This window comes from Artemia franciscana, chromosome 5, assembly GCF_032884065.1.
Source record: "Artemia franciscana chromosome 5, ASM3288406v1, whole genome shotgun sequence".
In the NCBI taxonomy this organism is placed as follows: domain Eukaryota; kingdom Metazoa; phylum Arthropoda; class Branchiopoda; order Anostraca; family Artemiidae; genus Artemia; species Artemia franciscana.
The window spans coordinates 18,719,095-18,736,986 of record NC_088867.1 but is presented as its reverse complement, the minus strand read 5'-3'; the positions used below and the strand labels follow the sequence as shown (position 1 = coordinate 18,736,986).

Sequence of the window (17,892 nt, the reverse complement as noted above, 5' to 3'; positions counted from 1 at the left end):
ATTTTACGAGCAATTTGCTTTAGTTTTATACTTTTTTTGAAATAATCCCTGACGAAGCGAAATTCTGCACTTGCTATTGGTAATGTCCTATTCAGTTCTTTCCTTTCCTCCCTAGACTTCTTCGTTTAACCTAATTCCTTAAAAACTAAGTGTTAGTACCCGTCCTTTGAAGCTCGACTTGTCTCAGAAAAAAAAAATGTTCCGCTATCTCCAATACTAAACACGGTTAGCATCACTAAGCTTGGAAAAAGCCAAACAAAATTCAAGAGAACGCTGAAATACGCTTCATGACAACATACGCATCATAAGAACAACTGACAGAGTGAAATTTATTATTAAAGCAAATCTTGATAAGACTGCAGGGAACTCCGTAGAGACTACTCATCTTTAGAAAAACTCGACCTTGATATTGACAACTCTTTTCGGCGGAAGTGTGTTCCATGTCTTTCACACACGACTGGATAGTTTGGGCCTAATCTTTTCTGTTGTGGTGGGTAAACTCTGTGTTTATGTTGACGGATCCTGTATTATCTTTGTTGACGTTCACTGTGTCTCTCTTATTAAGTGGAAACACTATTGATTAGCAAATATTCAAGCATTGGACGTAAAGTGACATGAGTGAACGAAGGTTGAATTTGAAGTGGCGATTAAAGTTGAAGTAAACCCAAAGGTCATGAAAATACTCTACGCTTGAGATTGATTTACCATCAATGAAGTAATGGTAATGCTGAAGAGGTCGACGCAAATCAAACAGTTCGTGGTAACGAACTGTAGTAAGGAGCGACCCGGCTCAATAGTAACCAAAAACTCTAAAAAATTAAATTTTGATATCAATAGCTACATCAAAAGAATCGTATTTTAATACTGATTTTCAATATATAAGTTTCATCAAGTTTAGTCTTACCCATCAAAAGTTACCCTGGGAAAATTTGCCTTATTTAAGAAAATAGGGGGAAACACCCCCTAAAAGTCGTAGAATCTTAACGAAAATGACACCATCAGATTCAGCGTGTTAGAGAACCCTACTGTAGAACTTTCAAGGTCCTATCTACAAAAATGCGGAATTTTGTATTTTTTGCCAGAAGACACATCACGGGTGCGTGTTTATTTGTTTGTTGTTTTTTTTTGTTTTTTTTCCAGGGGTCATCGTATCGACCAAGTGGTCCTAGAATGTCTCAAGAGGGCTCATTCTAACGGAAATGAAAACTCCTAGTGCCCTTTTTAAGTGACCAAAAAAATGGAGGGCATCTAGGCCCCCTCCCACGCTCATTTTTTTCCCAGAGTCAACGGATCAAAATTTTGAGATAGCCATTTTGTTCAACATAGTCGAAAACCATAATAACTATGTCTTTGGGGATGACTTACTCCCCCACAATCCCTGGGGGAGGGGCTGCAAGTTACAAACTTTCACCAGTGCTTTCATATAGTAATGGTTATTGGGAAGTGTACAGACGTTTTCAGGGGGATTTTATTTTGTTTGAGGGTGGGGCTGAGGGGAAGGGCTATGTTGGAGGATCTTTCCTTGGAGGAATCTGTCATGGGGGAAGAAAAATTCAATGAAAAGTGCGCAGGATTTTCTAGCATTACTATAAGAAAACAATGAAGAAACGTTAAGATAGGTTAATAGAAACGTTATTTCCACAAACAGTTGTTAACCAAATGGGGCGAATCATTGATAAAAGCCAGAAGAGCACCGGTCTATGGCCGGTCTATGGCCGGTCTATGTACTGAGTAAGTAACTATTGCCCCAACCTCTTGTATTCTGGGTGCAAGGTAATCTGTTATGCATCCTCTAGTTTGAGGCCAATTCCGAATAGTTGACACTTCTTAATCAGGAGTGAGATGGGAATTTTGTCTAAGACATTGAAAATTCAATATAAGAACGATGAAACAGAAAATCAATATCTGCTATTGATTGGAAATCCCTAATCACTTCCAGAAGTCGCGTTTTGCAAGAATGCCGTTTGTGGAACCATAGCTGAACTGGAGTTATTTTCTTCAAAATGTGCTCGGATTCTTTACTCTAGAGCCTTATGCATGATATGAAAAAAAAAAACTGTATTTGAAATTTAGTCTTTAATTTTTGAAGTAGAACTTCAAGCTATCTTATGCAGTCGCCCAATGATTGATTTATTTCTGGCTGAAAGACATGCACCAAACAAAAGACAAACAATAAATATATCTATAAGGCATCATTAAGCACCAATATAAGATCGCCTTACGGTGCATTTGAAAATCCATCGATGTCCAGTGCCTTTCAAGCAACAAGATCTTATGTGTCCTTTAAACCTGCTGGACCGTAAAATTTGAATCAACAAATCTTTTTTTAGGTCTGGAGGATTGAATAGAGGATCTGTTTCTGCCTGTGTTTTTGTGGAAACCGAATTAAATTTCTTACTGAAAAGTTGTCTTTTTATTCATATTTGAAAGAGTTTCAGAGTCTATGAGAGAAGTGGATGACAGAGATTGTACGACTGGGTTCTTTCTTACATACTTCCAAAACCTTTTTGGGCAACGTTGGACTGATACAATAACAATAACCTCGAGTTCTTAATGGTTTAGGGAAGGAACATGGGTTCTCTATTTCTATTTCTTTTATATTTCGTCGATAAACCAGGGGTTTAAATATTATGTGCAATCGCCTTCTATAATCTTTTTGTTTTCGTATTCACACTATAGCCCAAGGAAGTGTATGTCTTCTTTTGTAGAACTGAAGAAACAAATTAAAAATTTCACTTGCTTAATATTGCCTTATATCCAATTAAACATTGCTTTATATTCTTCTATGGTTCGCTTTATTTCCGTTTTATTTCAGGGTGCACTGTCTGGTTTATTTACTGGACTTGCATTTGCTTTGTGGATCGGGTTCGGTGGTCCAAAGCCTCCAATACCCGTGTTACCACAGTCCACAGACGGCTGCGAGGCAGCAAACACGACTGCATCATTGCTTACTAAGATTTACATGTCTACTTCACCTCTACCCACTAACTATACTGAAAGCACAGAATCGCCCGTAGGGTAAGTTAAATCTATATCAATTTGTATTATCCTAGAAAATTACAGATACCTAAGGGAGATACTTTAGGGAATTGGGGGGGGGAGGTTTTTAATATCATTGTTAAAAGCCATTTCAACGTCTCCTTATGCGACTTGCTAACCTTAAGTCCTATTCGCTATTACAAAGGTTTCCTACAGAGTTGTATAAACCTACGCAATTACCTAAGATGGTAAATATACAAAGTAGCGGACAGTAAATATATTGGACTCTGTTTAAATGGGGTGCAATATTCTGTCACATAATTCAAAGAAGTGTGAACTTTCAAAACAGTTGGGAACATCTCACCCTGTATTATAATTATCCAAATATTTTGACAATTGGCGAATATTTGGGCAATATGACTATGCCTTGTGTTTGCTACGTAAACAAATTATTCTTTCGACCACCAACTCCAACTACCGGACCAGTCTATCGAACCAATTGATCTTCCCTAAAAATTTTAAAATAAGGCAAACATTCTATTTTTATTTTTTGAACCTCCTTTTCAGAGAAAGTTCTAGTCCCCCTCATGTTTCACTCTGTGTACCTTTGATGATAACAATGAATAACAAAAGACTGGTTTGATTCTTTTTTACTTTTGATTATTCTCGGCTGATAAGTCTTTTCCTTTGCTGCCAAACGTTAATTATGGTATCCCTCAAGGCCAAGGCCGCTGCTACCTAATGTATGCTAATGATCTTATTTAGTTTAATTACAATTAATAAACCTATTGTTTTTTGTCAACTATGTTTTCTTACGTCCTTATAATCCCCTAATAATTGTTCTTCTTTATTGGATGCTCTTTTTTTTTTACTTAATGGTTTATTATGTTTTATTATAGCACCCTCGTCATTTCTTGCAGAACAGAATCTGAGGTTCATTTGAATTTTATAGACCTTATTGAAAGACTCCTTTTATGGTTTGAGGCTAATCATCTTGCTCTAAGCGTTGCTAAGTCGAATTTTCTTTCTAGCATGTATCATGAGCTTTGTCCTAAGTTATCCAAAATCCATCTGTCAACAGGCTCAATTAACTGGCCGATTTAAGAGTATTCTCTGTGGAAATTTGTTTTTTGTACGAGTCTTGGTATTTCAAGAAAGCTCAAAGGGATTTTTCCGATTCGTTCATGAGAATCTTTTTCCCATTTTGATATTATATGAATATTATCATTTTCATCTTTTCCAGGGCCAGTTTCCATGGTATACAATACAGTAAGAAATTTTATTACGGAAACAGTTCAATTGTTTACCAAACACTTCGTTAATTTTGAATCACTATACTTTTTCTTGTATATCTTTTATTTTTCGTCAAATATAGGGTAACCTCATTTAGGCCCCTTAGATGTGCTCCTCTTTAGTTTCTGATTAAAAATAAAAAAGGGATAAAGATTCTCAAGGGCCACTGGTGGTGCATGGGGTGTCGAAATTTTAGCTTTTGGGCCTGTTTACGGGAACAAGTAGCAAGTCTGTCGGCCAACCTTGCAATAAATTTCTAACTAATATTAACATATGGAAACTCATATAAACTTCAAGTTCTTCTTCCAATCCTATAGTTTTGTCTTTATGTTATCTGGAGCCCACTTCTGAATCAGCTCATAGACGTTACTCCTTACCCACTTTAAAAAAATGTCAGGAATTCATTGAGTTTTTTTCTCTCTCTTTTTTGTTCTGTTTCTTCTTCCGATGTTTCGAATATATTAGTAGTAGATACTTACCTTTTTACCTTATACTTTACCTTTTTTTGGTAATCTGATGCATTAGTTGTGTGAAGTTGTATTTGTTTCTTGTCCCATGCTGTTCTACCTGTCCTGCACCAAATTGAAAATTCAGTTGATCATGCTTAAGTTTTTTAATCCGTTATATACCTTCAAATTATGTTTTATCAAGAACAGAAACGATGTTTCGAAGAGAGCACATTGTCATATACAAAGGATAATCCAAAAGTTGTGCCCGTAAGGTTCCTTCATCCAATCAGTGCATTTGCAATGGCGTACTTACTTCGAGTTATCGGCAACAGTTAGAACAAAGTGTTTCAGCATTTCTTACTCCAACCTGGCTTGATTTATTTACCATATATTGAAATCCAGCCAGATTATTCAGTTAATCTTTGTAATATTTACGTTTTACTATATATACACTGCGGGTCAGTAGAAAAGTCCGCTGTTCCCCATGTTCTTAGAAGACTTCTTAACATGTTCAGTACAATTTTTTATTATTGTTGTTGAAACTAGGGGACTGTGAGGGGGTTTCTAAAGTCCCTTTATTGATAGACTTTGGACAATCAGTGACCTCAACTTGAAGATGCAGGGGGACGTGTGTGTCCCCAGATTTTTTTACCCGATCCCCCAAGACTGAAAATAACCTTTTGGAGGTACACCTGTTTTGTATTTTTATTGACAAAATAATAAAAAAGACAAATCTCTCCCCCCCCCCATAGATATTTGGAGCCCAATTTTGCCCACCTCCCCTAAATATTCACGAATTTGACGCCGCTATCGACAGGATTTCATTGTTATTCTTTTTATCTTAATCTGGTGTCATTTTTGTGAGTTTCTGGCAGGCGATCCACTATCTCCAAATTGCCAGTGTATCTCCGAAAGAAATTGCTATGTATAGCTTTAAACACCTTGTTTTGCTCTAATATTATTATTGCAATGTCATATATGAGTATTGACCATGTTTATGATAATACAACATCTAAATTTTAGTTGTATTTTACTATTATATAATGCATTTGATCTTTCTGTAGATTCAATTTTGCACATACTTTGTTTTCAGGCCAATAGACTACTTTCCTCTATATGAGATCTCTTATATGTGGTATGCTCCCATTGGATTTGCTACCACATTGATAGTTGGACTATGCATCAGTGCCATCTATCGAATGACAAAATCAGGCATTCCAGATGTCAGCTCAAATTATTTGAGTCCACTGTATCCAAAATGCTATAGACCAAAAGATGACTCAATGTCGGTAAGATTTTAATGTATGCATGAAGTGACTTCTATATTACCAATATGTTTACCAGCAGAAACTACCTAGTAATTTTATTTTTATTACTACTACAAACAACTCATCATAACTCTAACCCTTCCAAGGCACGAATAAATCGGCTGCTCCTCCACTACACTCTGTTTGGATGTTCACTCTTTGCTCTCCCCTTTTGCAGCTTCCATTTCCTTTAATTCCTTCCTTGTGACATTTTTCATCATATCCTTAGCCAGTGGGATTGTATTGCCAGAACACTTCGGTGGTCAATCCAATAGTGAAAAAATAGCACCCCTCCCTCCTCTGTAGAATCTTCTAATTTCCAAAGGTTTAAATCTTATATTTTTGGAAATGACGGTGCCTGTAGCATCCTAAATATTAAGGTGATTTTTTGTTTGTAATAGGGGGAAAATATTCTAGTGTCTAACTCAGACTACAAGCATTCCATCAATTATTGTCAGTGAGCTGAAATTGTCAAATGAAAGGTCAAATTGTCAGTGAGCTGAAAATAGTATAATAATATGACTAGTGCTAATATTTTTCCTATAATTTCCTATATTTTTAAATGACTTACTTATTACTTGTTTTTGTTATTATTTAATCGTCTATCCCCTTGAAAAAATAACTTGTCTATACAGATTGTTCCAGGTACATATTTTTGAAAATAGACATTTACTCTATCATCGCTGTTATGCCTCAAGGTCATATCTGAAATATTTAAATGTCTGTGGCACTCGTCAAAAACCGTTCGCCAAGGTGTTCCCTGCGGAAGGATCAGTAAAATAACATAGATAAGGAGGATCGAGGAGTGATTGCCCTGCTGATCCTCCTTTCGAATGAAGCTCAGCAAATGGTTAAATAAAAAAAATATCCTTCAGCTGAAAGTAAGGAGCAGCACTTAGCTTAGAACGATCACAAATAATTCTATGTATGAGAAGGGCTCCCCCTCCTAAACCCCTTGCTCGTTCTGTTGAAGTTTTGTGGTGCTTTGAAAAGTTTTTAATCCAATTCAACGGGCGTTGTGACTTAATGTAAAGAGCGAAGAGTTGAGGAGGGGTAGCCCCCCCCACCTATACGGAATAGTTTAAATTTGTTTGAAGTTTTGAGGCACGAGAACTTTTAATTTCCATTCGAACGAGCCCTCTCCCAATCTTCTAGGACCATTAGTTGGATACGATCACCCCTGGAATAAAAAGAAGAAAAATAAACAAATAAATAACCACGCATCCGTAATTTTTCTTCTGGGGAAAAAAAATGCATAGTCTGTATTTTTGTACATAGAAGCTTGAAACATGTACAGTAGTATTTTTCTGATTATTGCCGTGATTTTCACTAAGATTGATTTTTTTGGGGGGGGGGGAGGGGCTCCTCCTTTTTCCGAAACTCCGGCAAGTTTTCTCAAGCTCGTAGCTATTAATCCATAAAATTAAATTGAATGAATTTTGGAATCAGCATAATAAAGATGATTCCTTTGGTGTAATGATTGCTATCAAATTCCTTTTATTAAGTTTTGGCTACTATTGGCCCGAATTATTCCTTACTCACAGTTCGTTACCACGAACTACAGGGTGACCCAAAAAGATCCGTACCCATATTTTATTCGATAAAAAATCCATTTTCTTTTAACAAATATCCTTTCTGTTGCAGGACATGAAAGGTGAACCTTTGGATGATCATTTGCAGCTATAGTTGCCTCAAAAATGTTTTGGACCAATCAGCAGAAGATATTCTCCCTGGAGACCTATTTTGCGACAAAATCATACCAGAGTGTTCAAATTCAGTTTCGAAAACTTGTCCCATTGTCGCAACTTTCCACCAAAATCACGATTTTTAGTTGAGTTACAGAGTTCAGTGAGCATGGGACTGTAGTAGACTTATTTTTTAAGCCACAGGGGGAACTTTTTCAGGCAGGAAAGAGAGAGTGCAAGGAAAGAGGAAAACATTGCCATAGTGAGGGACTACACTGTCCAATTAAACGCGAGAACACGCCACAGTGACTCCCTTGTCATTCCGAGTTCTTGGCTGTGTCTACGCACTGATTTTCTAGGGCTGCGTCCCACTGAGTCCCTTACTGTAGCAATTTTATCTTCTGTCCTTGCATTCCTTGCATGTCCTTGCACTCCCTTGTCATTCCGAGTTCTTGGCTGCGTCTATGCACTGATTTCCTAGGGTTGCGTCCTACTGAGTCCCTCACTGCAGCATTATTTTCCTCTTTTTCCACCCTGAATAAGTTCCCCCTGTGGCTTTAGAACATAAGTCCATAACTGTTTTGGAGACATTCGTCCAAAATAGGTCGCAAAATAAGTTGCGACAATGGAACAAGTTTTTGAAACTGAATTTGTACACTCTGGTATGATTTTGTCGCAAAATAGGTCTCCAGGGAGAATACCTTCTGCTGATTGGTCCAAGACATTTTGGGGGCAACTATAGCTGCAAACGATCATCCAAAGGTTCACCTTTCATATCCTGCAACAGAAAGAATATTTGTTAAAAAATGGATATTTTATCGAATAAAATATAGGTACGGATCTTTTTGGGTCACCCTGTATTTGAACTCAGAAATGTGAAAATGTCAGGTGACTAAGGTATAACAGTGACTTGTTATGTACTTCGACTTGCGTAAGAATACAGGCAAGTACGTATAAAACCCAAATTTGAGTTAAGTATCTGGTTTTGATTGAGGTTTAATTTGAGTTAAGTATCACTAAGGCAGGTTTTCTTCTCGTTTACCCCACCCCTTTTCTTCCTCAAGAACATTAGAAATTAGATCTCTGTCCGGTAGGGGAAAAATTAGCTCATTTTAAACGATAGAAGATTCAATTTCTCTGCTTGCCATTTTAAAACTAAAGTCGAAAGTGTATAAATTGTCTTTTTCGCAGATATAAAATAGCTATATGATTGGTACTAAAATTAGAGGGGGTGGTCAGATGACTTTAGGGGGGGGGGGAGAGTTTCTTAAGCTATTAAAAAGTCACTTTTTCCGAGCGTACTTGTATACAAGTTATATTCAAATTTTGGATGGAGAATTATAATGTTAATGTATGAATCAACTTCTATATAAGAAAATGCTTTTGATAGGTAATAAATATAAGCTTTTTTTTGTAAAGGAGTAATAATGATAATTTTTTTTCTTCAGAAGCCCAGAACCAGTCATTTCTTGTGTAGATTAAAATAACACACACATACACTGTAAAGTATATCGGGAAATGATAATGAGAGAAGACAGAGGCGCCATTTGGGGGGGGGGTCAGAGGTGGGCAAATGCCCACCCTAGATTTTTCAGGGGGGCCCAAGCTTCCACCACAAAGGGCCCTTTGCCGGCCATAATAATCCATTATGTCCAACATAATCCGTTCTGTCTATTACTTTCACAGACGTATTGTTTACTTAAATAAGAAAGTTTCTCGCTGAGGAGGGCCAGCCTTTAGTCTGGTTGAATTTTCCACTTACAGTTTAATCACTTAACCTCGTTGATTATGACCTTTGATGTTATAATTAATCTTAGAGGTCAGTGTGGCTGAGTTCCATATTAGGTTACAGTACATTTCCATGCAACACACGGGTGCTGAAAATGAGTTTTTTCTTAGAATATTATATCAATGTGCTGCCGAAACTCGCATTTTTTCTTATGTGAAAGTTGGGGGGGGCCAAAATGGAGTTTATGCCCACCCCAAGATTTGGCCCAAATGGCGCCTCTGAGAGAAGACCTGTGGTAATTTCAAACCAAAACCCGTTAACATTATTTAAGATTTTTAAATGATTTGTCGTCAAAGTAGTTGATTTGCTCTTAAGTTTTGTTCTTAAATGTATCTTTTGACAATAAAAAAAAATTAAAACTTATACCTGCAAATGACGAACTACATATTAGCCCATCAAATGTTTTTTTGTTTTTTTTTTTTCAACTTTCAATCAGACACTATTCAATGCCGCATTCTTGAGTATACATTTTGTATCTCATAAACTTTTGGCCAAAGTAAAATTGAGAAATTATAAAGCCTCCGGACGAAAAATATTTGTCCACGGGTAGTCCCGTTTTAGAAGTCACTACACTCACCAATGCAAAATGTCAATTCGACAAAAATGTGCGTGATTTTAAATTTTAAATAGTTTCAGCTGATGAAAGTAAAATTCAAAACTCAGTAAACAAGCTGAAATTATTATTCTAAGTTCGTATTGCACTTTGTTCCCCTTTACTGTTTCCCAACTATTCTTATGCCCTTAAATACAAAAATAACGTAAATAATGCGTGGCTTGTCACCCCACAGAAAATGTTCAATTATGCATCGTCAGATTTTATTGTAGTTTCCCGTTAATTAGAGGCCCTAAATACCCTTTTGTACAGCATTCTCTCAAGAAATGGCGAATGTTGAGGCAAATATAGCCAAGGAAGTAACATGGTTTTCTGCTGTATTAGCCTCTGGTAGCTTTGTGCTGCGATGCGTTATTTCTAGTATTTATTATTACTGCCGGGGGATGAGAAAGACAGTTTTTTTTAATGTCTTGGCAAACCTTTTTGTATACTTATACCGATAAATTATTCTATACTATCGACAATCAGATTAAATTGTAATGTGCTTTTTAAAATTGAAATTACAGTTCAATATGATTATCGACGGTATAGAATAATTTGTCGATATAAACATGCAAAAAGGTTGCCAAATAAAATAAAATTCAAGTTGTTTTGCGAAAGAGACTAAAAAACTGACATTCTGTTCATCGAGCGAAGCGCCATCTCCTGGTGTCTTAGATTTTTTATCTGCAAAACTCGGCTTCTCAAAAAAAACGTCTTTCTTGTTTTCGCTATGGCATCTGATTACAATTATCATTGGTCCAGTAAATCCAGTAGGCAGTTCATTCAGGTAAAATTTGTGCTGTGCCATCACAACACTATCTATTCCAAGTTTTGTGCTCAGGGGTTTCCAATTTCAGTCAGCAGACGATTTTTATAAAATGCATTAAAGGAGTTGGGAGGGAGAAGTGACTTTTTCCGAAGTTGTGACCTTTCTAGATCATTTTTACACCGGAAAATGGTAGTATGCAAATTTTAGAAAAACTTATTGTGCAATTTTTATGGATTTAGGTCGATTTGGTATCATGTTTATTCTTTCTTTCCCTCCCTACTTTAGCAGTGGGAAAGGAATACTGGCTAGTTGCATTATGATACATTACAAAAAAAAAGAAAAAAAAGTGAATTCTGGATGTTAAGTACAGACGAGCGGATGCACTAAAAGCTACTATGAAAGTCCAGTAAATAGAAGTTTTCTAAATGTAGTGAAGTAAGAATTTATTATTTGGATTAGGCCTCTAAAGAATCTAGGCCAGATTCTGCGAAATTTTGAGGTTATATTTTGCTGTTCAGCCGACTTTGGGCTAAATTTGAAATCTTGAAACTAGCTTGGCCTACTGCTTGCTTTGATTTTACAGTCAATGGAAGAATGTTGATTGCAATTTTGACGTTATTTTGTTAAACTCATAAAATTTAGAAAAATGCTTTCAAAATTTAGCATCACTCCGAGTTAAAGGCAAATTTTCGTTGAATTTGACCTCTATTCTCTTTCTATATCTATTGTACTACAGCGGTAAGCACACCCCGCCTAAAGTACTACTTGATGCACCATTTGGGAATATATCTCTTAAACATTTGGAATATCAAAAATAACAAAGTTATTAAAATTTGGACTAAGCTTTCTTCCATTGGCAAAGCAAAAAAAAAACGCCCATGATTCCAAACCATACAATTTGAGGTGATCAAATATAGTAACAGTTTATACAAAAAAAAAATCAAATAATCATGTGATGAGGATATGGATGCATATATGGAACCTATTAGACAACATACAGCAAAAGGAAACAGTGAGTCAGTACGGAATAACCAAATTCGCTTAGTAAAATATTTTCAATCCGTCTAAGAAAGGAAATATGTGCACTTAATAATTCTCAATTTTTCAGTCTGATAATATTGAGAAAAAAAGTTTTTGACCATAAACTAGAAGTTTTTGAACAGTCTGAAATACTTTTCTAAAGCAGTTTATGTTCTTTCTGACAAATCTTGAATTTTAGACATTTTTTTATGCAATGGTTAGCAAAATTTTTAATTATTTACTGAATCATCAGATTTTTAAGATGATTATTAGTTTCTTCAGTCCTAGTACAAATATTTTATCCTCTTTTATTATCCCTAACCTAGGCGCATAAATAACATTTTTCTGAAAAGCTTCAGGACTTGTAAAACCTTTCTGTTGATAAAGACAATGACGATTCCGTATTTTATACTTCCCCCGGTCATAAACAAAGGAAAAAAACGAAATCTTATTTAAGTTGGTTTGGAATTCAGGAGACTTTACCATTTAACGAAGTTTCAAATTACTTATCAAATCATTATGTTTTTAAGTTTCTAGTCTTTGTGCAAATATTTTATCCTTACTTATTTGTCTCAGCTTAAGCAACTAAAAGCATCATAAAATCTCGAGCGCTGCAAGGGAATTTCTTAGGGGATGGGGTGGTAAGTGCTACTTGGAGCTTTGTTTCTACCTAGATTTAAATGGGAATATTTCTGATTTTCATATTTATATACATTGTTTAATGTTTGGTATAACAACTTGCCTCGTTGTTACACCTACGGTTGGACTTCTAATTCCAGAGCTTACAGTGAAATCAAAGGCGTTTTTTTTAAGCATAAATAGGAGTTTTTATGAAATTTAAGACATTTTTCTCACAATAGAGTAGCGTTGCGAAGGCATTGATGTGGACCATGATTCAAGCACGTAGTGTTCCTCAATAAAGAGAATAGTGTGCCGAAGCGCCCCTTTTCCTATGTGTGGCTGATGTCATTGCCTGAACTAAAATTAAAAGTTTTTTATATGATTTTCTATCTAATAATTCCAGTTCGCGCTAGTTCATTTATATAATACGTAGTAACCAATACCATAGCATATGTTAAAGGGCCCTTACCCTAATACCTCATGAAAGTGTTTTAGTAACTATTGCTTTGAAAACAACTTTCACTATTTCTAGTTTTACCATTATATAGAAACCCAGAATGGCTGTATTAAGCATTTAAGGTGTCATCAGTAGCTATTCAAATAGTGCTCAGTTTTGACTATCACAAGTTACAGTTCTGATGATTTTTTTGTGAAATAAATATTTTCAGTCTTGGCGTGTCTGGCTTCTCTGTTTCCAAGTACTTCTTTCATACTTTTCAATTTTTTTTTCAGCTTGTCGACGCAACAGAAGTACAAATGGTTCCAAAGACTTCAAAAACCAACATTGCAATTACTTAACAGTTGCATAAATGTAGGCAAATAAATTAGTCCCAAATTATAGGTGCAACTATGTTTAGATAAGCAATTTAAGTTATGTTATTGTGTCCCATGGTGATTTTGTACAATGTTTAAACATATCAATGTATTGTGTATGCCTTATTCGGTGGTGCATTCAGCTCAGTATTCTGGTACTAGGTTTCTGATGTTACTTTTTTGTTGTTGGAAGATATTACATACGTATTCTGTCTTACTCAAAACTTTTCGTGTTCAACCTAGGAACATGGATACCATTGTCCTCCTGGCTTTCTTAGAAGTGACTGGAAACCTCCTGATAATGGTTTATTTCAACTGATAAAAGGTCCAAAACTGTATTAATTTAAATCATGTTTGTAGTTATCAAGATGGGGGTGGATCAACTATCCCTGGTTCGAGGCTCAGGCCTTAAGATCCATTGTCTCCATACCCCAAAAAGGGCTATCCTCTATTTGTGGCTGGGGGGGGGGAGGGGAGTGCAAAGATGGATTTTGCCTCCTCACCCTTATCATCAATCTTGTCAACTATCGGATTTCACCTTCCTTCACTATGTCCTCCAGCTTGACAATAACATTAGTAAATATCTCAAGCCGGTGTCTAATCTTAGCTGGACATTCTTCTACTAGATGCCTTTTTGTTTCCATAGTAGCTATCTCGCACTTTTGGCATAATGTGAGTTCAACTTTCCCTATTCGGGAAAATGTTTCCCAAAATTTCCAATTCTTGTTATGGCTTCTGTAATTGTTCTCATCTCAGACTTTACCAGTGGTAGAGAATGTTTAGTCAAGTTGGGGTTAAATATTGAAGACAATTCCTTTATTTCCTTAGATTCCACCTCTCTATACCAATTTTGTCCCTTCTCTCACTACCTTAAGTCCATCGCCTTCCAGTAGCCCTGATAATTGGGGATGAAAGTTTCTGGGCCAGTGTCTCAATGATGTCCCAGCCTTGACTGCTTTATCTGCTATTTCATTACCCTTTATTCCAAATTGCCCTGGGGCCGACCCACAGCAGGATGATTTGGTTTTCTTTGGGTGTCAAGCTATTCAAGGCTTCATAGAAGCCTACATTATCTTTACCTTAATGTCAACATTCACCGATGAATGTCCGAGATTCCTTTTTCTCTGCTTCGATTCAATTAGTTTAGCGAGTCAGCTTTTTCAGTCTTATGCAAGCTATAATAATAAAAGTTAAAATAAGGATATACTATGCTAAATTTAGATGTAAGTATCAGAAATGGGTTTAAAACCTAGCAAAACCTAATATAACCTGCCATCATCAAACCTTGCATTCGACATTCACCAAGTCCGGACATTCACGGTTACATATATACATATATATATTACCGTGAATGTCCACAAATTGGCGAATGTCCGAAATACATTTTTTCTCCTTAGATTTAGTCAATGTTGCCAGTCAACTTTTTCGATTTGAGGCTAGATTTGATGATGACACGTTAGGTTCGGTTAGATTAGGTTTGGTTAAGTAAGGTTAGCTTATGTTAGGTTCTCACTCCATTTCTGATATTTATAGCCAAATTTAATCTAGCCTTGCCTAACACGCACACACACACATATATATATATATACTAGCTGTTGGGGTGGCGCTTCGCGCCACCCCAACACCTAGTTGGTGGGGGCGCTTCGCGCCCCCCCCCAAGCCCCCCCGCGCGCGTAAGTCGTTACGCGCCATATTAGTTACGCGCCATTGTAGTTGTGTCCCTATGTCCCACCTGTGAATATAGATAGATATATTATATATATGTTTTTAACTACGTAAAACTTGCGAATATACAACATTCTTTGCTGTCCCATTGTCTGTGCATATAAATAGATTGTCAGGTTTACCGACTCTTGAACATGCAACATATAATGGTCCATGGGAAAACAATCCGTATTCAGATCTATACCTCATGATTCTAATGATTGCCCTTGAGCTTTGTTGATGGTGATTGCTAATCGACCATTCCCTGTCCCGGTGTCCTGATCGTCATTTATATCCCCCTGTGCCCCCCGGCGTCCCCGTTGTAGTTGTGTCCCTGTGTCCCGGTCGTCATTTATATTTTTTACTTATGTCCTGGTCATTATGGCTTATGTATGGTCATTTATATTCCGTGTCCCGGTCGTCATTTGTATCCCGGTGTCCCGGTCTGTATATACATTCGTTTTTTAGTTTTGTTTTTCTCCTTTATTTTTTTCCTTTTTTATTTTTTTTCTTTTTTAGTTTATTTAGATTTTTAGTTTTTTTTATTAGTTTTTGTTTTTTTTTTCTTTTTAGTTTTTTCGTAGTTTTTACCTTCTTTTTAGTTTTTTTAGTTTTTTTTTTTACTTATGTCCTGGTCGTCATTTATACTCCCTGTGTCCCGGTGCTTTGTTGATTGCTAATCGAACATTCCTTTTGTCCCGGTTTTTTTATTTTTATTCTTAATTTTATTAGTTTTCTTTTTCTCTTCTATTTTTCAGTTTTTTCCTTTTTTTAGTTTTTTTTTTTAGTTTTTAGTTTTTTTATTTTTTACCTTTTTTTAGTTTTTTTTAGTTTTTTAGCTTTTTTATTTTTTTTATTAGTTTTTTTTGTAGTTTTTGCCTTTTTTTAGTTTTTTCAGTTTTTTGTTTAGTTTTTAGTTTTTTACCTTTTTTAGCCTAACCAGGATTTGAACCTGGGACCTTCATTCTCCGTTCTGACACCCTCTCTCACCGAGTGACTACTCCAGCATGTTCATTTTGGTGTTTTAAATGGTATATTATTAACCAAATTAATGTGTTTTACAATATACTAAGCATCGTCATAACAAAAATGATGGCAACTAATTTCATGACGTCAGCCGAAACATGACGTCACCTGATCCACAGATCCACACACAGACAACTTATTTTTATATATATAGACTAGCTGTTGGGGTGGCGCTTTGCGCCACTCCAACACCTTATTGGTGGGGGCGCTTTGCGCCCCCCCAAGCCCCCCCGCGCGCGTAAGTCGTTACGCGCCATATTAGTTACGCGCCATTGTAGTTGTGTCCCTATGTCCCACCTGTGAATATAGATATATATATATATATATATATATATATATATATATATATATATATATATATATATGTTTTTAACTACGTAAAACTTGCGAATATACAACATTCTTTGCTGTCCCATTGTCTGTGCATATAAATAGATTGTCAGGTTTACCGACTCTTGAACATGCAACATATAATGGTCCATGGGAAAACAATCCGTATTCAGATCTATACCTCATGATTCTAATGATTGCCCTTGAGCTTTGTTGATGGTGATTGCTAATCGACCATTCCCTGAGTCGCCATCGTCATTTATATATCCCCCTGTGCACCCCGGCGTCCCCTTTGTAGTTGTGTCCCTGTGTCCCGGTCGTCATTTATATTCCCTGTGTCCCGGTCGTCATTTGTGTCCCGGTGTCCCAGTCTGTGATTTCTCTTTGAGTGTCCCGGGCGTCATTTATATTCCTTGTGTCTCGGTCGTCATTTATATCCCCCTGTGCCCCCCGGCGTCCCCATTGTAGTTGTGTCCCTGTGTCCCGGTCGTCATTTATATTCCCTGTGTCCCGGTCGTCATTTGTATCCCGGTGTCCCGGTCTGTATATACATTCGTTTTTTAGTTTTGTTTTTCTCCTTTATTTTTTTTCCTTTTTTCTTTTTTTTCTTTTTTAGTTTATTTAGATTTTTTAGTTTTTTTATTATTTTTTTGTAGTTTTTACCATTTTTTTTAGTTTTTTTAGTTTTTTTTTTTTACTTATGTCCTGGTCGTCATTTATACTCCCTGTGTCCCGGTCGTCATTTGTGTCTCGGTGCTTTGTTGATTGCTAATTTATATTATATTTATATTTTTTATATTTATTAATATTTTTTTAGTTTTCTTTTTCTCTTATTTTTCAGTTTTTTCTTTTTTAGTTTTTAGTTTTTTTTTTGTTTTTTACCTTTTTTTTGTTTTTTTAGTTTTTTAGCTTTTTTAGTTTTTTTATTAGTTTTTAGTTTTTTTTTTAGTTTTTGCCTTTTTTTAGTTTTTTCAGTTTTTTTTAGTTTTTAGTTTTTTTTAGTTTTTTAGCTTTTTTAGTTTTTTTCTTTTTAGTTTTTTTTGTAGTTTTTACCTTTCTTTTTTTCTCCTTTGATTTAGTCAGCGTTGCCAGTCAACTGTCTCGATTTAATGCAAGGTCGGATGATGACGGGTTAGAATAGATTAGGTGGGGTTTTTAACTCATTTCTGATATTTAGAATCAAATTTAACCTAACATAGTCTAACCAAACTTTAAATTTTACCATCATAGCTTGCATACTTGCATAAGACTGAAAAAGCTGACTCGCAAAGTTAATTGAATCCATGCAGAAAAAACGGTATTTCGAACATTCACCGGTGAATGTCGACAGTAACCAGATTTCGCACATTCAAGGTAGCATATATTTCTCTCTTTGCTTCCTTTTTGTAACTGTCTTCCAGTCGCCCGTTCTATTTCGAATATTTCAGCTTGAAAAAGTGCAGCAAATTCTGGCACGTGATAAATAATTACCTCTTTGCCCATTTTGGGAGTATTTGAGTATATTACTACTTC

General features: G+C 35.9%; 1 protein-coding gene across 1 annotated transcript in view; it reads left to right on the top strand.

Annotated features, from left to right (window-relative positions):
- LOC136027052 (putative sodium-dependent multivitamin transporter) overlaps positions 1-13,544 on the top strand; it is an 82,219-nt gene extending 68,675 nt beyond the window's left edge. The window contains exons 8-10 of the mRNA XM_065703982.1: positions 2,816-3,018; positions 5,815-6,010; positions 13,240-13,544. Coding sequence (XP_065560054.1) covers positions 2,816-3,018; positions 5,815-6,010; positions 13,240-13,305 — 465 coding nt within the window. The 3' untranslated portion in view covers positions 13,306-13,544. The remainder of the gene's footprint in view (positions 1-2,815; positions 3,019-5,814; positions 6,011-13,239) is intronic.
- The last annotated feature ends 4,348 nt before the right edge of the window (positions 13,545-17,892 follow it).